This window comes from Poecilia latipinna, unplaced genomic scaffold (assembly GCF_001443285.1).
Source record: "Poecilia latipinna isolate Pla-1442-1.1 unplaced genomic scaffold, P_latipinna-1.0 Scaffold646, whole genome shotgun sequence".
Taxonomy (NCBI): Eukaryota; Metazoa; Chordata; class Actinopteri; order Cyprinodontiformes; family Poeciliidae; genus Poecilia; species Poecilia latipinna.
Genome location: NW_015113262.1, coordinates 91,623 through 112,411, shown reverse-complemented (window position 1 = coordinate 112,411; position 20,789 = coordinate 91,623). Strand labels below are relative to the sequence as shown.

The 20,789-nt window shown below is 40.5% G+C and overlaps 3 protein-coding genes across 6 annotated transcripts in view; 2 read left to right on the top strand and 1 right to left on the bottom strand.

Moving 5' to 3' along the window:
- The first annotated feature begins 284 nt into the window (after positions 1-284).
- The window catches only part of gpbp1l1 (GC-rich promoter binding protein 1-like 1), a 29,712-nt gene continuing 9,207 nt past the window's right edge, over positions 285-20,789 (top strand). The window contains exons 1-2 of one of the 3 annotated variants that reach the window (XM_015043710.1): positions 285-297; positions 18,505-19,838. The gene's annotated coding sequence lies outside the window, so the exon portion shown is untranslated. Of the gene's footprint in view, positions 298-15,810; positions 15,966-16,065; positions 16,153-18,437; positions 19,839-20,789 lie in introns of those variants that run through there. The other 2 variants (XM_015043708.1, XM_015043709.1) reach the window with 2 other exon arrangements.
- Positions 6,002-12,426, top strand: ipp (intracisternal A particle-promoted polypeptide). Its single transcript, XM_015043706.1, has 10 exons — positions 6,002-6,154; positions 7,519-7,897; positions 8,036-8,247; positions 8,871-9,090; positions 9,349-9,504; positions 9,604-9,771; positions 9,855-9,992; positions 10,731-10,853; positions 10,983-11,203; positions 11,290-12,426. The coding sequence occupies exons 2-10, from the start codon at positions 7,576-7,578 to the stop codon at positions 11,512-11,514; spliced, it is 1,785 nt and encodes a 594-aa protein (XP_014899192.1). The 5' UTR covers positions 6,002-6,154; positions 7,519-7,575; the 3' UTR covers positions 11,515-12,426.
- Positions 13,923-15,682, bottom strand: LOC106954315 (transmembrane protein 69-like). 2 transcript variants are annotated; one of them, XM_015043711.1, is made up of 3 exons: positions 15,273-15,682; positions 15,141-15,185; positions 13,923-14,667 (listed from the first exon to the last, which is right to left on the bottom strand). In XM_015043711.1, the coding sequence occupies exons 2-3, from the start codon at positions 15,177-15,179 to the stop codon at positions 13,981-13,983; spliced, it is 726 nt and encodes a 241-aa protein (XP_014899197.1). In that variant the 5' UTR covers positions 15,180-15,185; positions 15,273-15,682; the 3' UTR covers positions 13,923-13,980. The 2 variants fall into 2 exon arrangements, with proteins under 2 accessions (XP_014899197.1, XP_014899198.1); XM_015043712.1 differs by having other exon boundaries at positions 15,351-15,682.

Sequence of the window (20,789 nt, the reverse complement as noted above, 5' to 3'; positions counted from 1 at the left end):
GCCACAGCTCTTTTGTATCACCACAAATAAAACTTTTCTGCTGGCTGTGTGTAATAGTTTAAGCTGTTCGTGGAAAAAAAAAGTTAGGAGGGATATTAGATTCCAGTTTGTTTGTGCTTACAACAGTGCTTACAAGAGTTGAAATTTTGACCGAATGTGAAATAACCCTCATTCATCAGCTGCAAAAAAAAGATAATTTAAATGAAACTATATATGAGTGCCTAATGTCAATATCCTAAAGTCATCTGTATTTGTACACATTTTCAGCAACACTTTATATCATAAAAACATCATACAGTCGACAATTACTGTCGTCAAGTTCTGTTAAACATTACGTTTTACATTACAGCACCTTGTGAAAGTATTTACACCCTTTCAGCTTCACTTTTTAATTAACAACTGTGTATACTTTAAAGTATTTTATGTGACAGGGAACGCCAAGTAAAGCGTAACTGTAAAAAGTGGATGGAAAATAATTCAATTTTCTAAAATACTTTACAAATAGGTGTGGCATGCATGTGTATTCATCCTGTTAACATAAATAAAACCCACTGCACCAACTATCTTCAGAGATCATCTAAGTAAATAAAGTACACTTACTGTGTAATTTTAATAGGTGTAAATCAAGCTATCAAAGACCAAACTACATCGGGAAGGACACTGGAGTGTCCTTCCCGATGTAGTTTGGTAGCACAGCCACTAAGACATCGTCATCCACCGTGACACACCCTGGCCATTGTCTTCCTACCCAATTCCACTAGATTCACATCTTCATTCAGTTATTCATCTGCATTTTCTCCCATTGACTTGAATCCCCTTTGGTGGAATTTCAACCGGGCCAATCAGTGAACAGAAGGAGAAGGAGAAGTTGTAACCCTCACATTGATTTTCTGCGTCATTTTAGAATTGTAATCAGCCTGTTGTTTTAGCAATGACAGTGGAGAAAGTGAACAAAGTTGTTCACTCCATCTTAGCCACGCTTCCAAATATTGAGCTAACTTTAATAGCCATGTTATTCAGCTCGATACTTCTGCCTTCGCAGTCGAGGATGGTTGTTTTCAGCGCAGGCAATTTCCGTTAAGCTACACATGGTCGAACTGACATCATGGTTAAACATTAACGATTGGGTAAAATTTAAAACCTCAACAAGTAATTGTTTCTCAATAGACCGTCTGTACGAATCGAAGAGTAGAACAAGGGGGTTGGTTTTTATAAATCTGACCTTCATGGAAAATTAGGAAGAAGAAAGCTATTGCTGAACGAAAGGCATGGCAAGTTTGCAGTTTGCCACAAGCCACTATAAAAGAAACATGTGGATGAAGGTACTTTAGTCAGATGAGTGAAATTCATAGTCTGCATATAAAATGTGTTGAAAAACTGAATCCACTATGAAACATGAGTGGAAAAAATGGTAGAGGGGGCTAAATACACGGCAACCCTATAGATGAACACGATTGAGAATCTGGCTAGATTTGGAAAACTGATGTTTAAAGATACTGTCCATCCAATCTGACAGAGCTTGAAGTATTTAAAATTAAGACATATTGACGTTTGTGGCGAGAAAAGATGAAAAGTAAAAAAAAAAATTAATTAAATCAAGTACATTCACTGGCATTTCACCGTATTCTCTCGGTTACTTCAGAGGACAAGGAAATAGGCCACATTGATTTCACTGACTTTGATTTCAGTAACAAGCTCACATCTGTCTGAGATGGCATAATGCCGTCCGTTGTCAAACCATAAAGAGAAACGTCAATCCAGATCTAGCACAACCCAACCAGATTTGCAGGCGCCAGCTTACAGGCAGGGACAGGAGGCCGATCCCACACTTTCAGAAACCACGGAGACCAGGACATCACCAGCTACGGCTTGCATGATTCCCTCCTAATTCAGTAAAAAAAAACACAAAAAAAAACACTGTGTCCTATTTCTCAAGAAGGGACAGCAAGGAGTAAGAGGATGAGGAGAAGGGGGGTTCTAAGCAATGACTTCAACAGAGCATCTCACCGTCCCTCAAGCTCTGAGGACAATCTCATTGTGGGAATTCAGCTTTTAGATAGATTAAAAAAGACCCAGCGGGCACGTGGCCGGGAAACTAATGTTTCCAGCGCCAGTGCGGGAGAGCAAGTCGCAACTTTCGAAGCACAAACACCTCAACCGCTTGCTTGCTGGTGTGTGCCGGTGAAAGAGTCTGTCAAAAACGAGGATGGGTTCAGGATTTTACATGTCGAAGGCCAGAAAACTGTTCTGACAACAGAATATTTACACCGATGCTGGGTTTTGCACAAATTCTCTCTCTTAGTGGTTTAATCTGACGTGGAGAGATTTCACTTCCGACTATCCGAATTCTCTCTCAGGCAGTTTTATCTTATAGACACTATCCGGTCGTTCCTGTAAAACTCACTTTAGATTGTCATCTGTGGAACATCTGATTGAAACGTAAAGTAGTTAAAAGAATGTAATGATGTGCATTTGCATACATAAGATGTTTAATCTCATATTCAAACATACACTTATTAGAATTGGCACTTCTTTTTTTCTTCAGGGCACTTCAAAAAATATTTTGTATGCTTTGAAATCCTACAGTCAAGATGGAAATACCTATTGCTGTGTTTTATTATCCGTGTAGCTACATTTGTTGGTGGAAAAACGAGCAATCCTTTGAATAGTACCTATAAATATATATATTTCCCTCTCTGGTTGAAATAGCCAGCTAAACGGAAAGCAATGTGATGGAAAGCTCAAGTATACCCTGTACTAAAAAGAAAAAAAAAAAAAAAAAAAAAAAAAACCAGTAATTGTGGTAGCTGATTTCCATAAGATGACCCTGACGCTGTTTACTTTGTCTCCCATTGAATGAGAAGTTCTGGGAGCGAGACGAGCGATCACCACAACGGAGAGACTTAATGACCGGTGATAATATTATTATGTGTCTGACCATCAAAAAAAGAAATGCTCTGCAGTGAAAGAACACACACACACACACACACACACACACACACACACACACGCTTAGTCCATGCCTACATAACTTTAAAACCATTAGTGTGTGCAAACATTTTCAATCTGAAGCTACTTTTCAACTTTAGCGTCAGTGGTAGAAAATCTGGGCGTTTGAATGAAACGTCTGTCAACTTAAGGCGGCCGTGCTGACATGTCAGGCTTGCTGTGAGCATGCATATAACATGTGGCACTGCAAGCTGAATGGAATCGGCGGTCACGCTTCAATGAACCACTGATGAGGCTCTTGAATTGCAAAGCAGGGGCCGATCACGTCACGACTGCTAAAAATAAGTTGCGCAATTAACACACAAGCATGCAGAAATCATGTATAAAAAAAAAAAAAAAAAAAAAAAAAAGAAGAAGAAAAAGTAGTTGACCGGGAGATGAGAAATAGGTTGGAGTTACGTAATGTTTTTCCTTTGTCACTTTAAAATTAGCCGATTATAAGTAACGGTTATTATCGATTGATCAAAAACTCGCCGTTTTTAAACCCCATATAAGAAAAGAAATTTGACCACGATAAATTGTTTCAAAAGCAAAAAAAAAAAAAAAACTAATTCAAATGTTTTAAAATTTATTTTTCATTATTTTTGTGACTGTTCTTCTAATTTCCCCCTTTTCCTTAAAAGTGTCTTCTTTGTTGCCTGAACCGGTAGCAAGCGATCATGCTTTTAATTAAAAAGAAAAAAGAAAAAGAAGGAAACTAAATAACCAAAGGAATATCAACCACTTTTAGAGTAAATCTGTTCTCACTGCAAGACAACAAAACTGTCCTGTTTCTCCCCCAGGCTACCAGTACATAATATGGTTTTAAAAATAATAAATAATAGAGACAGTAGGTAAATGTTTTAGACCTAAAATGCCCTTCGAATATGTGCTTTTGCAAAGCAGAAAAAACCCGAAATAAAAGATGTCAACATTGCATTTATTCAAGTCTAATCAGGTCAAAGAAAAAGTCTGAATTTGTTCAGGATTAGCAGACAAACTTGAAGTTAATTCCAGCGATGGGTGTAGTTCCCTGAGTGGCCAAACCAACATTTGCGTTTTTATTGGCTGGCCCTGGTGCCACCAGATATCCTCTTGTGTGCCAGTGGCTGTCTGGTGACACACTGAAAAAAAAGAAGAAGAAAAAAAAAGCTGGCAACACAAGTGAAGTGACAGATGTTACAGGACTTGTATTTCAGGTGTGTGACTGCTCATCCTCGTGAGTGTTACAATCTTTTCTTTTTTTTTCTTCACCTTAGAGATGAGATTTCAGAGTGTACCAAGCAGCACTTGAGAGTGTCGTGTAGCAAGTTTCCAACATAATTCAAAGTAATTTGATAAAAACTAACCAAAAAAAACCCTTAGTTGTGTCACAGTAGGAGAGTGTTATGATATCAGTGTGTTCAGTAAGGAGGTGCGGCTGGAGGGAGGGGGGATACAGCCAACGCCAGAGAATAACTTCTTCTTAAATTACCATTCTGCTGGGGGCCAGAAAGGCAAGAATAACCTGATAATTTACATGTTAGGTTCCTGTGGGTTGTTCTCAAGGATTTTCTTTTCTCCAGCAGGTTTTGGAAGGGAAACACTGCCACCTGGCGTTGGATTCCCTTATAATCTTTTTAAAATCTTTTTTCAAAGTTTTTCCATTGATTCCCAACGAGATTAACAAGTCATCAATATTTTAGTCTATTTTGATCACTTACTTCGGGGATGTCCAAAGTGTGGCCCAGTGGCCATTTTGCAGCCCTTGACATTATTTTGTTTGGCTCCAGACCAGAAGTTAAGAATGGTAAAAAATTAAATAAAATAAGATAAAATAAAATAAAATAAAATAAAATAAAATAAAATTGGTCAACAAAATAGAAAACAAAATTAGAAAAATGTCTATTTTTCTTTTAATAGTTCAACAGTATAAAGTCCTTTTTATGTTTTTGGAGCTTTAGTTATGTACAGATTTCATTAAAATGTTGTTGGTAAAATAAAATAATAATTAAAAAAACAAGAAGTGTATTTTGTATTCTTAATTGAATAAATTTTGTGGCTTCTTAGCGGTTAGAATTTTGACCCACAGCCAAACGTTTTCCAGCGTTTAGAACAAAAAGTTAAAACTGGGTTCAAAGCTCTTCCACGTTTGTTCTGTCTCCTACTTGCCTTTTTTCTTTGTGGGAAACACTGCCACCTGGTGTTGGCTTTGTATCACAAACCATAACATACCAGGATAACTAAAACAAAACAAATAGTAACATTTAGGCATGCTTATTTCAAGAAGTTGAACAACGATTAGTTTACTGTAGTGGGCAAAGGTTTTGTAGTTGTTGTTTTTTTTTAACAAACTATGTTGCTCATTTTTACAAAAACAGTTAAAAATTAGTTTAGGTTGCTGTTAAATGTGATCAGAAATATATGTTACTAAATCAAACAGTTCCATTTCCTCTAGCATAAAATTGCCTATGAGCATAATTTGACTGATTTTATTATTTTAAAGGGAAATGATAAAGACAGCGATGATGATATTTGTCACTTTGTTGAAATTAGAAGTCCAAAATTGTAGCGTTATAAAGGAGCACTGCTGAAAGTTATTCTTCTTTCGTGAACTATGATAAACCCTTCAACATCGTTGACCCACATTGGGAAAATTCAGCTATGAAAGCATCAAGGTAGTGTGGGCGCATGGATAGCAACAAATTAAATAATAATAATAATAATAATAATAATAATAATAATAATAATAATAATAATGGCACATTTACAAGATAAAAAAAATACTGTAGCGTTATTAAAAAATAGCACACTCAGATTAAAATAGCATACTTAAAAAAAAAAGCTGAAACGTGCTTGTTTTTTAGCACGTTTGTATAAAATGTTCGTGTATTTCAAAACAAAAGCCGCCGGAACTATTGTTGTGTTTTTATTTTTTTTATTATTAAACATAAATAGACTGAAGAAATTTAAATGTGCTAATGTATTCGAAATATTGCAGTTCATAAAAAGTCGTGGTTTCCGCATGGTTTCGGTCAGCGTCAAGGCTGTTTGCTAAGTCTCGATGTTAGCGGGTTTGATTAGTGATGCCTAGAGACTCAGACCGACGCAGAGGAACCCGGAGGAGGCGGATTGACAGTCTGCAGGGCGGCGGAAGTTCTCCGCATCCTCAGCTGTAAACACACCGGTGAGTTTCAGCGCAGAAACGAGAAACTATATGTCTTCCTTTTGAGTCAGATTCCTTATTTTCATTCGGGTGATATTCTCGTCTGTCGGTGTTCGGCTGTCGAAGCGGTGTCCTGTTAGCTAAAACCTCGACTGCTGAATAGAATTATGTAAACACACACTGGTGGGTTGGTTTATCTGTTAGCATGCCTGGCTAAAAGCAGAGACAAGTGTCATTTTTTTTTTTTTTTAAATGTGCAGCAGTGGGACAGAAAGTGACATACCGAGCCTTGCAAAGGCATTCGGACCTTTTAACATTTTAAATCTTGTCACGTTGCAACCACTGGCTTATTATATTGGGATATCACGTGATTTCGTTAATACATAATTGTGAGATTTAAGAAAGAAAGAGGGGGGGGGAACAGAAAAATGTGATGCATATTCCACACTTTTGCTGCGTTATCTGAATTGGATCTAGATCTGGACTTTAAGCTTTTTTTTAGCACTTGAGTGTGCTTCCATACAACCATTCCACTGTTGCCAAGGCGGCAAATTTAGGATCAATTCTGGAAGCTGAACCTCCACTTCAGGTTCAAGTCTTCTGCAGCCTCTAACAGGTTTTCTTTTAGAGGTTGGCATGTATTTAATTTCATCAACTCTCACCACCTTCCCTGTCATTGCTGGGAAAACCCCCCCATCCCTACACCATGATACTGCCACCACCACGGGGATGGTACTTTTATGTCAGACACAGCGTTATGCCACAACTCTTGCTACTTTGTGTTGCTCCTTTGCATAAAAAGACAGTGAAGTTAGGTGGTGACATGACAAAATGTTTAGCTTTTGATGAAACAGACAAAAATGTAACGGTCTACCTGGTGGCAGAGTGTGGCTTGTCTGTTTTTTCATTAATTCGCCAATTAGTGCCTACAAAACAAACATTCCAGACTAACAGATGCATGAATCTACAAAATAATTAGATAAGTGAACAAACAGCAGCAACAAAAACATGCATAAAAAGATTAATGGACACATTTAGGACAAAGACGAAACATTACTAAGTGGTATCACAACAAAAATGGAGTCCTTTAACAAATATGGGTTAGAACTTAGAATTATTACTATTTTTAAATTTTGGTAGTTATTTTCAGATTTAAAAAAAGTTATTTTCTTGTTCTCATTAGTGTAGGTAGGGTCACACATACATTTTGGATAGAAGTGGGAAAGAAAAACAACAACAACAAAAAAAACAAAAACAACAGAAGACAGAATAAATAAGGAAACAAATTACGGAGAACCAAAATCACGTTTTGTGATTTTGTCAGTGTCGCATGTTTCTCCTTGACGGAGATGTGTTTTCCTTCCTGCTCCTGCTGTATCGCGCAGAGACTCCTCGGACAGGAGGACGCCTGTCTCCATGGTAACGCAGCAGCCTCAGCTGCCATGTCCTCCGTCTCCGTGTCAACGTCGGCCGTTTGCGGCCAGGACGATGCTGCCACCGCCGCCGCCGTCCTGGCCTCCGAGCGCTACGCCAGCCTCATCCTGGCCCAGATGAACAAGATGCGTCTCCGCTGCGATTTCTGCGACGTGGGGCTCAAAGTGGGCGGACGCGTCTTCAGGGTCCACCGGCTCGTGCTCGCCGCCAGCAGCCCCTACTTCTCCGCCTTGTTCTCCGGCGGGATGCTGGAGGCGGAAAAAGACGAGGTGCAGATCATCGGCGTGGACACGGAAATCTTTGAGATTCTGCTGGACTTCATATACACAGGTATGTCTCTATTTTTTTATTTATTTTTTATTTTTTGTTTTCCTTTTCTCGAGCATTCGAGGTTGGGTTTTGTTTTGTTTTGTTTTGCGACGTTATCTGATCTGTTCCTTTCCTTTTTGTTTGTTTGTTTTTCTTTAGGGGCGATCAGCGTCAGCGTGGAGAACGTTCAGGAGCTGATGGTGGCTGCCGACATGCTGCAGCTGATCGAGGTGGTGTCGATATGCGGCGAGTTCCTCAAGGGCCACATGGACCCCTTCAACTGCGTGGGCATCTTTCAGTTTCTGGAGCAGATCGCCTGCATGGAAATGCTGGAATTTACCGAGAACTACATCCACGTTCACTTCCTGGAGGTATGGGGATCGTCCATCCACTGTCTGTCACAGCGTTTTCTAAAACAACAACATGCCCAAAATCTAATTTAGTTTTCCCCAGCAATTACAAACTCTATTTCAATAATCCTGGTATCAAAATAAAGCTAACATTTTATTAAACTTACTAAGCTTAGTAAACATATTCTTGCATGTCTAAAATTCCTTGATTTAATTTTTTTTAAAAAATGCCCGCATACCCATTAATGCACTCACTCACTCACTCACTCCCTCTCTCACTCTTTGGTTACCTAGCAACAACCTGTTGAGTAGCCGGCACGGCGACGGTTTCAGGTTTCGCCTCATAACTGCTTAGGAATAAACAAACAACAACGGCGTGGAGGGGAAAATGGATAAAACAGAAAAGATCACGCCACCAGTTTGTCAGTATTTCTGATATTTAAAACCAAAATTGAAGCAGTAGTTATCTATCGACCGATATGAAACCTATATTTATCCTCCAGCCCTATCACTTTATTCGATCCAGTCCAACAAATATAAAATAAAAAAGTAAGACATTTATGTTCTTAAATGTTTTTTTGTTTTGTTTTGTTTTTTCTTTCCGACCGTGCGTGCGTATCGCCCGTGTCCACCGCCTCCTTCAGGTGTGCGTCACGGACGAGTTCAGAGGCCTGTCGAAGGATCAGTTGGTGAGGCTTCTGCGGAGCGAGGAGCTGAGGATCGAGGACGAGTACCAAGTGTTCACGGCGGCCATGGACTGGGTCCTGCACGACGTGGCCAAGAGGAAAAAGCACGTCGTTGAGGTGCTGGAGGCCGTCCGCTTCCCTCTGCTCTCCCCTCAGAGACTCTTCAAGTACATAGAAGGTGAGGAAAGTAGGTCATCACCACGTAAAGATGATTTTTGTTTGCAATACGGCTTCAGTGAAACTGGAAGGTTTAGTGCTTTCCTTAGTTTATCCTTATAAAATGATGACCTCATTCTTGTTATTTTATTTATTTATTTTTATTAGTATGGCCCCTATTACTCTGTCGTACCTTAGATCACTGTAACAAGTCCGATTTTCTTGAAACAGATCCCCTCCCCCCTGAAAAATGCCCATTTCTTCTCGTTTCTGAACGAAGGTATTACCGACTTCAGCCTGCGGGTGGCACTGCAGACCCTGTTGAAGGAATACACCGAGGTCACAAAGTCTCCCAAAGAAAATAAGCTGCACAGTCAGCTCCAACCAGCAAAGACGAGACCCAGAAGGAAAGCCAGGAAGTACCTCTACGCAATAGGTCGAGATCTATAAACAGTACCAAAACCACACAGCCCACGATAACACTGAAATAAGACGAAACCCAGAAGTGAAACCGTGAATTGTTTCTTCCTGCCAGGCGGCTACACCCGGCTGCAGGGCGGCCGCTGGAGTGACAGCCGGGCCCTGAGCTGCGTGGAGCGCTTTGACACCTTCAACCAGTACTGGACCACTGTGTCGTCTCTGCACCAGGCCCGCAGCGGGCTGGGCGTGGCCGTCATGGAGGGCATGATCTACGTGGTGGGAGGTGAAAGGGCCGTGCTCGCTCTCTAAAGTCAACTTCAGAAAATGTCCATTTATCTTATTTTTTAAAATGTTTTTTGCCGACAGGAGAGAAAGACTCAATGATTTTTGACTGCACAGAACGATATGACCCGGTGACGAAGCAGTGGGCCGCCGTGGCGTCTCTGAATTTCCCTCGATGTGGAGTTGGCGTGTGTCCCTGCCACGGGGCGCTGTACGCACTCGGTAAAACGCCACGTTACTGCTGGGAGCACACGACGGCTACAAGGGTCGTTTTAGATGGAATCTGTCAAATTATTCAAAATATTATGAACGACACAAAACGCTGACAGACACCACAGCTGACAAAGCTGTCGAAGCAAAATGGCAACAAAAACCATTCATTTATGTTATTGTATCGTTTTATAGGGCGGAGTAAGACACAGGTTAGTGGATGACTGTGAAGTGGGCAGAAAATGGTACATGGCTTTCAAAATTTCTTACAGAAAAAAATGTCTGGAAGTGTGGCTTGCATTTGTTTCTGTTTATTTCAATGACCCCAAATAAATGGAAATCTTAAATTAGCACAATATTTTTAAAAGCCACGTACAATTTTCCTTGTCCTTCACAATTTTGCTCTAGTTCGTGGTCGTCTGGTGCCTTAAATCTCAACATAATACATTAATGTTTGTTGTAAACGAGACAAAAGGTTAAAAAAAAAGTACAAACTTTTGGACGGCACAATGAAAGGATGAACCTTAACCGATTGTAGTTTTCTGGCCGTTACTGATTGGCTTTTGAGTAAAAGTTGCTAAATGTAGCAACAGTAGGGTGACATCATATAGGACAGCTGCTGACTTTTAGGTAGATAAGATCGTTTTCACAAGTATCGGTCGATTGCTGATCTCCCAAATTGAAGGGATCGGGGCCGATTTATTGGTGCACCCCTGATCTTAACCGGCTGAAAATGCCGTCTGCTTGCAGGTGGTTGGATCGGTTCGGAGATCGGAAAAACCATGGAGCGATACGATCCGGAGGAAAACAAGTGGGAGGTCATCGGCAGCATGGCGGTTCCCCGATATTACTTTGGCTGCTGTGAGCTACAGGGTCTGTTTATTATTTTATTTTTTTCTCTGCTTTTAGCTGAAATTAGATCTTTTTTTTTTTTTTTTTTTTTGTACATGATTTGGAATAAAATGCGAGAAAACTTTTTATTATTATTATTATTATTCTCAGGGTTAATCTATGTGATTGGTGGGATCAGCGATGAAGGAATGGAGCTGCGCTCAGCAGAGGTTTACGACCCCATCTCGCGTCGATGGAGCGCCCTGCCGGTGATGAGCCAGCGTCGGGCCTACGTGGGCGTGGCCTGCCTCAACAACTGCATATACGCAGTAGGAGGCTGGAACGAGGCGTTGGGCGCTCTGGAGACGGTGGAGAAATACTGTCCTGAGGAGGTGAGGCGGGATTTCCTACTCGCCGTCTCATATCTCTGAGGGCTTTTCTCACCGTGTTGCGATGTGTTTTCCCCCAACCGCTGCAGGAGAAATGGGTGGAGGCGGCCCCGATGTCCACGCCACGCGCGGGCCTGTCGTTGTCGGCCGTCAACGGGCTGCTTTACGCCGTGGGCGGACGCGCCGCCAGCAGGGACTTCTCAGCGCCCGTGACGATGGACTCTGTGGAGATCTACGACCCGCACCTGGACACGTGGACCGAGATCGGCAACATGATCACCAGCCGTTGCGACGGCGGGCTGGCAGTCCTCTGACGACCGCCGCTTTGAACTGTGAACATCGTGGGAGGCGAAGGAAACCGTGGAAACGTTGCACCTTAAAACTCCAAAAAAAGAGGGTTGATGTTGTTTCTACGTGTCTCCTTTTTTTAACTGCACAGCTCTGGAAAGTGCCAAACCGCTCTTCCTATCTTTAGTAGGAGTAAATCATTTTACTTGAAACAGAGAGTGACATCAAGCGTGTTGTACAAACTTTAGGCAGGGCTGAAGGGGGCAGTCGCCCAGGGCAACGGGTTTTGGGGGCACCCCAAAGATTTAGGATGTTTTTGTAATGAATGCATGTTTTACAAGCATTGTACCTTATGTAAAACTGAAAGGCCCATTTGAAGTGCAGAGTTTTAATCTTGTTACAATTTTATTGATGTAAACAATAGTTGAATATTTCAAAATTTTGAAGTTACATTACATATTTTTGTGACATTTTAAACTATCTGCTCATGCACCTATTAATGTACTGTAATTTGCATGAGTAAAATTGTTCCCTTTTTTTTTTTTTTTTTTTTAATAAATGACAAAAACTGGCCCTAACCTAGGGGCCCTGATCCTTCTAAATCCGCCCCTGCTGATCAGATGAAGCAGTTTTTCCTTCATTAACTTCTTTGTCTCAGACTTGGAGGTCATCACCACTTTGTGGTTTCTGTTGTATGCAGTGCTTCTACGATGGCCGACAGTGAAACCATTGGTTGTTCTTAGTGTCAGATTCATTTATTACTGGAAACTTGATGGATGATGGTCTCTCTATTTTCACTGGATGATTATTTGTACATAATGCTGCTGTAAATCTTTATTATTTATGTTTACTCCAGTCGTAGGTGGGCGCCGTTACATTTCAACTCCGATTCTGAAATACCCATTAAAACTTTTCCCACAATCTGTCACCTTACAACCACAAAACCTTGGTGTGTTTTATTTGGGTTTTTCTGGAAATGAAAGGAGAGGTTGCATGCACATGTAAAGACTGACATTTTTACAAAATGGCTCCAATTCAGCCAGATTGGGTGGAAAGCATCTATGAACTAAAAATTTTCCAAGTCTCGCTGCATATCGTTTCAGTTGGATTTATGTCCGGGATTTGACTAGGGCATGAAATGGATTTGTTCTAAACCCTTCTGTTGTTGCTCTGCCTCCATGTTGTGGATTTCCTGCCAGAAGGTGAAGATTCACGCTACCAATTTTATCCAGCTTCTTGTTCCTGCTGAAGAAAGGCAACCGCTCGCTCCTGGAGCCGAGCACAGATTATGTTTAAAACATTTAGTCCGTTATGATATCAGGTTTTCAGGCTTGATATTTATTTTTGCGATTATTAATGAGCCTCTCATGAACACAGCGGTGGTTGATTAGTTAATTTTAAGCTCCTGCTCTGCTAGTTATTTTAGTAATTGAACCGAAACGCACAGAATTGCGCAACACCTTGATGAAACAATAATCACTGAGATTATTATTTTTGTTGGGTCATTAATTTGAAAACGTTTTGTTGACTTTTTGTTGCTCTTGGTCTTTACTAAAGTTACGAACGTTTTCATAAGCCAATCAGAGGAGGACGTGCTGGTCTCAGCCTCCTGGCGGCGTTCAGTTTGTCACCTAATGCCGAGATCGACTCAAAACCTTCCACGATCGACGTGTTGCAGCCCTGATCTAGCAAAGCAGGAACAGTTCAGAAACAATATGAAATGGGGAAAGGGAGCTATTTATTAACTGACTAAGTCGTGTTTTGGATTGTTCTTGAAAAACTAATCAGTCACGGCTGCACAGTGAACTCATTGATTTTTTTTCCCGCAGACAGCCGCTCCCATCTCTGCGTACCCCCGCTAAATCTTTTAGGGGCACGCAGTACCCGACCGTACCCTCTTACCTTCACCCCTGATTACCAGACACGAAGAATATTTGACAGCACGGAATAAAAATGTTATAATTTTTATTATTTTTTTTAATTAAAGTTGCTCACAATTTGCATTTACACTAAAAGTGTCAAATTCTGCTTTCAAAAATTATATAGATTTGTGATTGTTTATTAATAGTTTCTGACTGCCTGCTAAGGCCATTTCAAAAAATTAATTACATGATAAGTTAGAATGAGCTTGACAATTTCCATGATTAGTAATATTTTTGATGGGGAATTTTATTCATAGAGAAATTATAATCCATTTTATGTATGTTTTCGGTTGTGTGTGGTTTTTATTTCTGTTGTATTTACCATTTTTGATTGTATTTAATTTTGGATATTTAAAATATCTTCTAGTTCCAGTGTTAAGTGTTCTTAACAAAATTAAAGTTTATTAGTCTTTGAGAGGGCAAACTTGCATTATTATGCCATTATCGATATATTACCTAAAAATAGTCTCAAAACAATATTATTGTGTATCACAATAATTTCTGAGACTATATGTCATACAGAAAGTATTTAATTTTATCTGCTCAATTTAAAAAAAAAACTCCCATTATTCAGTTCTCCACCTCCTTAAGTTTTCTCTCTATGCAGACTTTTTTGAGTATCAACGTGGCAACAAGCGAGAAGGTGGCGACCAGAGTGAGGATGGTCCTCATGGCTCTGAACCAGGCGGGGTAGCCCGGCAGCAGGGTCAGGTCATAATGCAGCGACAGGCCCAGTCCCATTATAACCACCAAGGCTCCCTCTGTAACATTGTCCCTGCAGAGCAGTGCCAGCCAAGCCAGGAGCGATGGCACCACGCTGTTCCCCAGATTCATCCAGTCTGGCTTGGCAGGGCTGCCGGCAGGGATGGCAAAGCCCCATCGGGCCCCTCCGAGGAACGACACTATGGAGGCTCCGTACACCATCTGAGCGTAGGCTACTTCCGGGTAGAAGGACTGGGTGGCAGCCATGAACAGCGGGGCGGAGAGAAACGGGATGAGGCCTGAGAATCCTAGGTAAAGAGCCGGTTTGGGTGCCTGAGCGAGGGCCCTCATGTTTTTCGCCGAGGCGTCTCTTGAATCCCCGTGATACAGACGAGAGGTCACCCAGCTCGCGGGCCTGACGCGCCGACATCCGCTGCCGGATGTGGGTCCGAACGGCGTAAACAAAGCGGTGGATGGGGAAGGAACCAGCAGTGGGGTCCCTGTTGTGTAGCTAGGTGGCCTGAGTGTCAGCTGGATGCATCTCCACACTGGAAGCTAGGTGGTAGGGCACAGAAAAAACATCAACACCACTCCTGTTTCACAAGTTACCACATGTTGTGATATGTGTCGCTAAGACCAACACGCCACTATTTACAGCACCTTCCAAAAGAAGTCAGACTTTACTTCACTTTCCCTCAGTGTGTTATAAGCCTGACGGCCCGCCAGGCCGTACTTGCGCCCCCACCGGGCTACATGTTTTTTTTATTTTTATATTTTATCTGAAAGACTTATGGGGTGTAAATGCTTCAAAATAGGATTCTACATAACATAGATGCTGGAACTGAATACAAATTATCCTCACATTATTGTGGTTCCCTTCTATTATTTTCCACTTTCCACTTGAGAATTAGGCACCACTGGTCTATCAAATTAAATCCTAATAAAAATACATAGACAAAATATGGAAAAGTCCACTGCTATTTTTAGAAGGCACTGCATGAAAACATAAACAAGCCTCATTATCTTACCCCAAATATCATCTTCCTTCCGGATGAAAACCGCAGCATTTCGACCTACAAATTATAAGAAAATGTGTAACAAAAACAGCACATCTAGATTATCTAGATTATTAGCCAACATAAATCTGTTGTTTTGCTCACCTAGCATTCAACCCTGATGCAATACAACGCTATTCAAGTGCAATAACTTTCAGAATAAAGCATGGGCGTCACAGTTACCTAATTGTAACTCTGTATCTTCGCTGCCTCCTACCGGTTTACCCTGGCCAATTTAACGACTGTAAAAAAACGACTTAAAAGGGCCAAAGTTAACGTGAACTAGCTAAACCAGAGGTCATTTTCTCCCCGCCACCCCGTCGGTGCTCGATTAAAAGCCTTTCTTAATTCTGACATCGATTTGTCTGACTGTAGACTGGCTCGTTGAGCTGCATTCAAAGCTGCACATTTTCACTGTACCTATCATCAGCGCTTTGCTTTTTGAATGCTTTTGGGAACACTAGTATAATTTTTCCGGCACAGTTATGCGTTTGTTCCATTAGATAAGTACGAATGCATTTTTAAAAGTAGTGTCACTCCGAAAGTTCCGTTGACGAGCCGTTTAAAACTTCCGCCCGTTGCATACTGACGAGAGTTCTTGAACGCAACACATTTGAGGCTGTTCGAATCCCTTCAGTGCCAGCGCCAGTCGTACGCGCACCTAAAACCCAAACAAACGTAGACAGCCCGATTTTCGAAGAAGTTTGCAGATACAGAAAGAAGTTGCGTTTGTTGTGTTCACAGAGTTCATGTGTATGGGAATCCCTCTCTACTTGAGACTACCTTGCTTCTAAGAAGGTAGGCGCTATCGTCATAAAACACTGCAAGTTAGCTCGCTAGCACTTAGCAAGCTGATAAATGTGTGGTGCTGCTGCTAAGGTAGCCATTTTGAAACTGTGTTGTTCCAACCAAGCCAGGTCTGTTTACCTCTTTTGTATGCCAGTGACAGTTGCTCAAATTGGTGGTTTTATGCATTATTGCAATAGTAAGTACATTTTAAGTCGACTAAGCCAGCTAACCCCACCTACTCCTACTAAATACTTCATTGTTTTCACGGGCGACTAAACAGGCTAGTTAATGCCAGCTCTTTGCTAACAATTGCTATGCTAACGTGAACCTTAGTTTTGTAGACAGTTTGCTAGCTGCGGAGGTGGGACATAAATGACGGCGCTATGTTCCTGTGGTTATTATCAACTAGTTAATGAACGCTGTGGAATATTTATCCCTCTGAAATATGCCACAGCACTTTAAATGATTTAATTTAGCCAGTTAGCTCGGTGAAACGTGCGCGTTAACTGTTGAATTGGGCTGCTGCTGCATCTCCGTGGGCACATTGGGTTTGTTTACGACGAGGAGCTGTTAGCTCAACTATTTTTCTAACTGTGAAATTGACGCAAGTGCATTTTGACCGATGATAAAGTGAATGTATGAGAGGCAAAGTGCTGTCCGCGGCCAACTCATTGATGATGAGCTCTTACGTAATGGCTTAGTGGGGATACGTTAGCAAGTCCAGGCTCTCCCTGCGCGTGAAGCTCACCGTGGACATGGCTTCACGAAAATTCAATGAAAGAGACCTTCAATTTGGAGACGAATTCGAGATTAAGCAGTCGGGTTTCTTCTAAATGAAAACTTCACAGATGATAGCAGAAGTCTTTGAACGTCTGTTTCCTTGAGCACGTCTTAAATTAGAGTCTTTTGGTAAATGTCACACATTTAGGCTGTTTGTAGCAGCTCTAGGGATTTAATAGGAATCTAAATGCTTGATTAAAACCTGCATTTTCGATTTAAAGAGCTGCAAATGTATTCTCAGTTCCACGTTTTATTTCATAGTAGTAGCTGCTTGCTAATGGTTATCTTAGATGTAATTTTATGCTTCTGGTGCTTCTTATTTGACTTTCTTAGGTCAAATAAGTTTTGTTGTTTTTGTTGAACAAGAATTTGGGTGACACATTTTGAATTGTTTATTTATTTATTTTTTCTATTGTAAACACAGGACTCAAAATTATTCATACTCACTAATATGATATGATATGACACCAATCTAATATGTGTTTGGGGACCGTTGGCTCTTTAAAAAAAATTGTACATTACTCTTTAACTTTGAAAGTCTCACCTTGACTTTTTGTTGGCTGTTTTTCACTGTGGCCAAGCATTTACTGTACATTTTGTCTGGTTTTGTCCACATGCTAAAGTTTCATTCAAACTTTTAAGGTGACTGAAAAGTTTGTGCTTGAAATCATTGAAAATACTTAGATTTCAATTAGATGTTTTCACAGTTTGCAAAGGGTTTGACTTCTGTATGAAATCCTTGAAAGTGGTTGATATTCAAACGGCAGAGTTTTGCAATAAAGTTCAATACAACGCTCGATTAAAAGCCTAACTTTGGAAATAATCGTTTGCAGTTGAAACCAGATATTTTTGTATACAACTAAAATACATTTTTGTTTAATCTACGTCTGAAGTTAAATCAGACTAAACTTTTCCTGTTTTATTTCAGCTACAATTGCCAAATGACAGAAAATGTAACTTTTTTTTTTTAACAAGGTTTTCTGGTTTTTTTGTGTGTGTGTAAATTTAATTTGAACAGGAAGGTCAATAGCCTTAACACAATTTGTTTGGATTGTTTCAATGTAATAAATATTCATTATTCCTAATGGCTCAGAAGACTTATTGATCTGTGTAAATGAAATTAAGGTTGGCTTATATTTTATATGTTAAGCAAAATTATTGAGATTGGTGGATTTTTATTTATTTATTTATTGTTAAATTACTCAGCCCAGTTAGGTGTTCAGCTTGTGTGAGAGAAATACATTTTGTCACATTTTAATTTACCTTGCCCATCTTGTAGAATATAGAATACTATCACAAAATATTATTAAAAACAGTGATAAATGATAAATGTCTTTTCATTTTAGTTCTGTTTTTTATCTCCAAAGTTTTTAAAACTTATCTTGAAAGTGCTTGATGTTGCTCCAATTGTTCTGTGGCGAAATTTGAACAAACCCTGATTTAAAATTTCAAGATTCCCATCAGAAACTGACAATCTGTAACTCCAAGAATAAACTCTTCCTCTCAAAATATCACATTTTTTCATGAAGTTAAATTTTTCATTTTCATCAATTGCAGCCAAACTAAGAACATGTGCTTGGATGGACTTTTTGGAGTTTCTTTAGCGACATATGAAACTGAAAATAAATTGTCAGTCGGATCGTTGCATTTCTAACCTCTGCCGACATAATAAATGATCCTGGGTTTGTTTTTGTTTTTCAGATCCAGTCTGTTCCCGTGAGCAGTCGGCAAGAAGAAACTTTCCCCGAAGCATCTCAGGCGCTCGGAGCTCCGCCTTCTGTTTTCCCAGCATTCTCTTCCTCTAACAGAGAAAGCCGGCGATCAAGCCTTTGTCAGGCTTCGTTCTTGGACGAGTCCCAGTTCCCGCTCGGCGACTTTCATGAAGGCTTTCTGACTTTGCGCGTCTATGAAATCAGGCCGAAGTCCTGCGTGTCCTCCAGTCAGAACAGCACACCTAACCACACGGGCATCTTCCAGATGTGGTTACATGAGCTCCAAAGCTAAATCCGGCGTTACGATGACTCGCTCAGCGACATCTCAAATTCACTAACCCGAACTGAAAATCACAGCGATGTAACTTCGCGCCTATACTTTTTTTTTTTTACCTCCTCTCTTTGTCATGTGACTTTGAACGTCTGCTGAATCTTTTTCTTTCGAGCGTCTTTTTTCCGCCAGTTTAATGAGGTGAACGGCGGCTTCCAGCGACCTCCATTCCCAATAAGACTGTCTGTGAATCCTTTTTTTTTTTTTTTTTTTTTTTTTTTTTCTTTTTTTTTTTTCTCCGTTGCATGCCTGCGTAGATTTTAAAAATGATCCGGTGAGAGGCTCGTCGACTCTGTAGCGAACCGGCACACGGTGTGGCAGGACATCACCGGCCTCTCTTTCCTCTGCCTGGAGCTAAAGCGGGACTGCTTCACGAGCCTCGTCCATGTTCGAGGACGCACAGTTTCCACAGCAGACTCTTTCCTTCCGCAGAAAATAAGACGGGACTAGCTTCTTTTTCAACTTTTTTTGGGGGGACAAATCACTTCTGGTGTCGTCTTTTTTTTTTGCCAATCAATTTTAAGCCCAATCAAGTTTTGAGTTTCTGTTATTTCACGACAGTAGGAGCAAGTGCTTCCAAAATTGAAGAAGTCAGTTTGTCAGCTAAAGGAAAGAGAGAGGAAAAAAAAAAAAGTTACTGTGAGAGCTTTTATCAAAAGAGCGTGGAAGACGTGATTTAATTCACATTCGAAATAAAAAAAATCTCTTCCTTCTAGACTTTGTTTTCCCCCTTCCTGCTCTTCTGCTGCAAAGATCCAGTCACACTGCTTGGCTAGTTTTTTTTTGTTTTTTTTTTTGTTCTGGATCAACGCTCCAGATCATTCCAGCAGAACCCCCTTTTTTTGACTCCTCTCCAGCTGTTTCATCCTGGACGAAGGGATCCACGTCTGGAGAAAGGGACTGCACTGTCCTGGTCGAGGTGGAGCAGGGGGTTTCTTTGTGCCGCTTCCCATCTGTCAGCGCGCGCCGTCTGTGATCAGTGCCAACAGGCCTGAAGGAACCGAGCCCAGCCAGAGAGAGTGAGAGGAGGCAGAGGACTTCAGAGCAACAGACTCTGGGGTAATGTTCAGGTTACACCTCACTAGCTGCGTTTCCTTTGACCGTAGAATTGCACAAATTGGAATTGTGAAAGTTAATCCGCTTAATTGAAACACGGCAAGTTTTTGTACTGGCATGAGGTGGTTTTCTGAAATTAGCATATTTTGGAAAACAGAAACTCTTTTTTTGCGTCTTTGACAACCCAATGTTACTATTGACGGAAACGACAAAGAAGACGACAGCAAGTGGATGGATGATGATGATGGCACGGAGTGTTTCTTTTAATCACTGATTTTGTGAGCAAGCTCATTCACATGTGATTTTGATATCGTTCTTAGGACACAGTTATCAATAATATTTTTGCGCACATTTGTAATGGAAACGCAGCTACTGGCGCGTGACTCCGCTCTGTAGAAACTGCCGGTTCCAGGAAACCGATTAATCAATAAAATCAATTAATCGTTTTTGAAGATTTAATTTTTGGAAAATTTGCATTTTTTTTTTCTCAAGTTCCCATAGGTCAGAGTAACATTGGTTTGCCCAAGGCGGCCATCTTGTTTCACTAGATACTTTTACAGCTTCTGTTCATTCAGGTCAACTCTACGACGGAATATAAGGGGCAGACTGAGATCTTTTCCTTATTTGATTGCAAGATTACAGTCACAATATTACAAGAATGAAGTCATATTTTTATAAGACAAACAAAGAACGTTAACTATTCAGCATTTTTTGTCATTAAAACGACTTTTTTCTCTCTCATAATTTTAAGACGTTCTGGTAAAATTGCGTCTTTGTTCTGCTAATATTATGACTATATTGTCGTACGTAAAGAAAAGTTTTCGTAGCCTAGCCCTAATACAACTCACACAGGATGAATGAAATAAATGTTTTCTGTCATTTGTAGTTTCTTGGTTAGAAAGGAAATCGTATCTGGTACAAAAAAAATCTGAGATTTAATTTTTATGTCACATC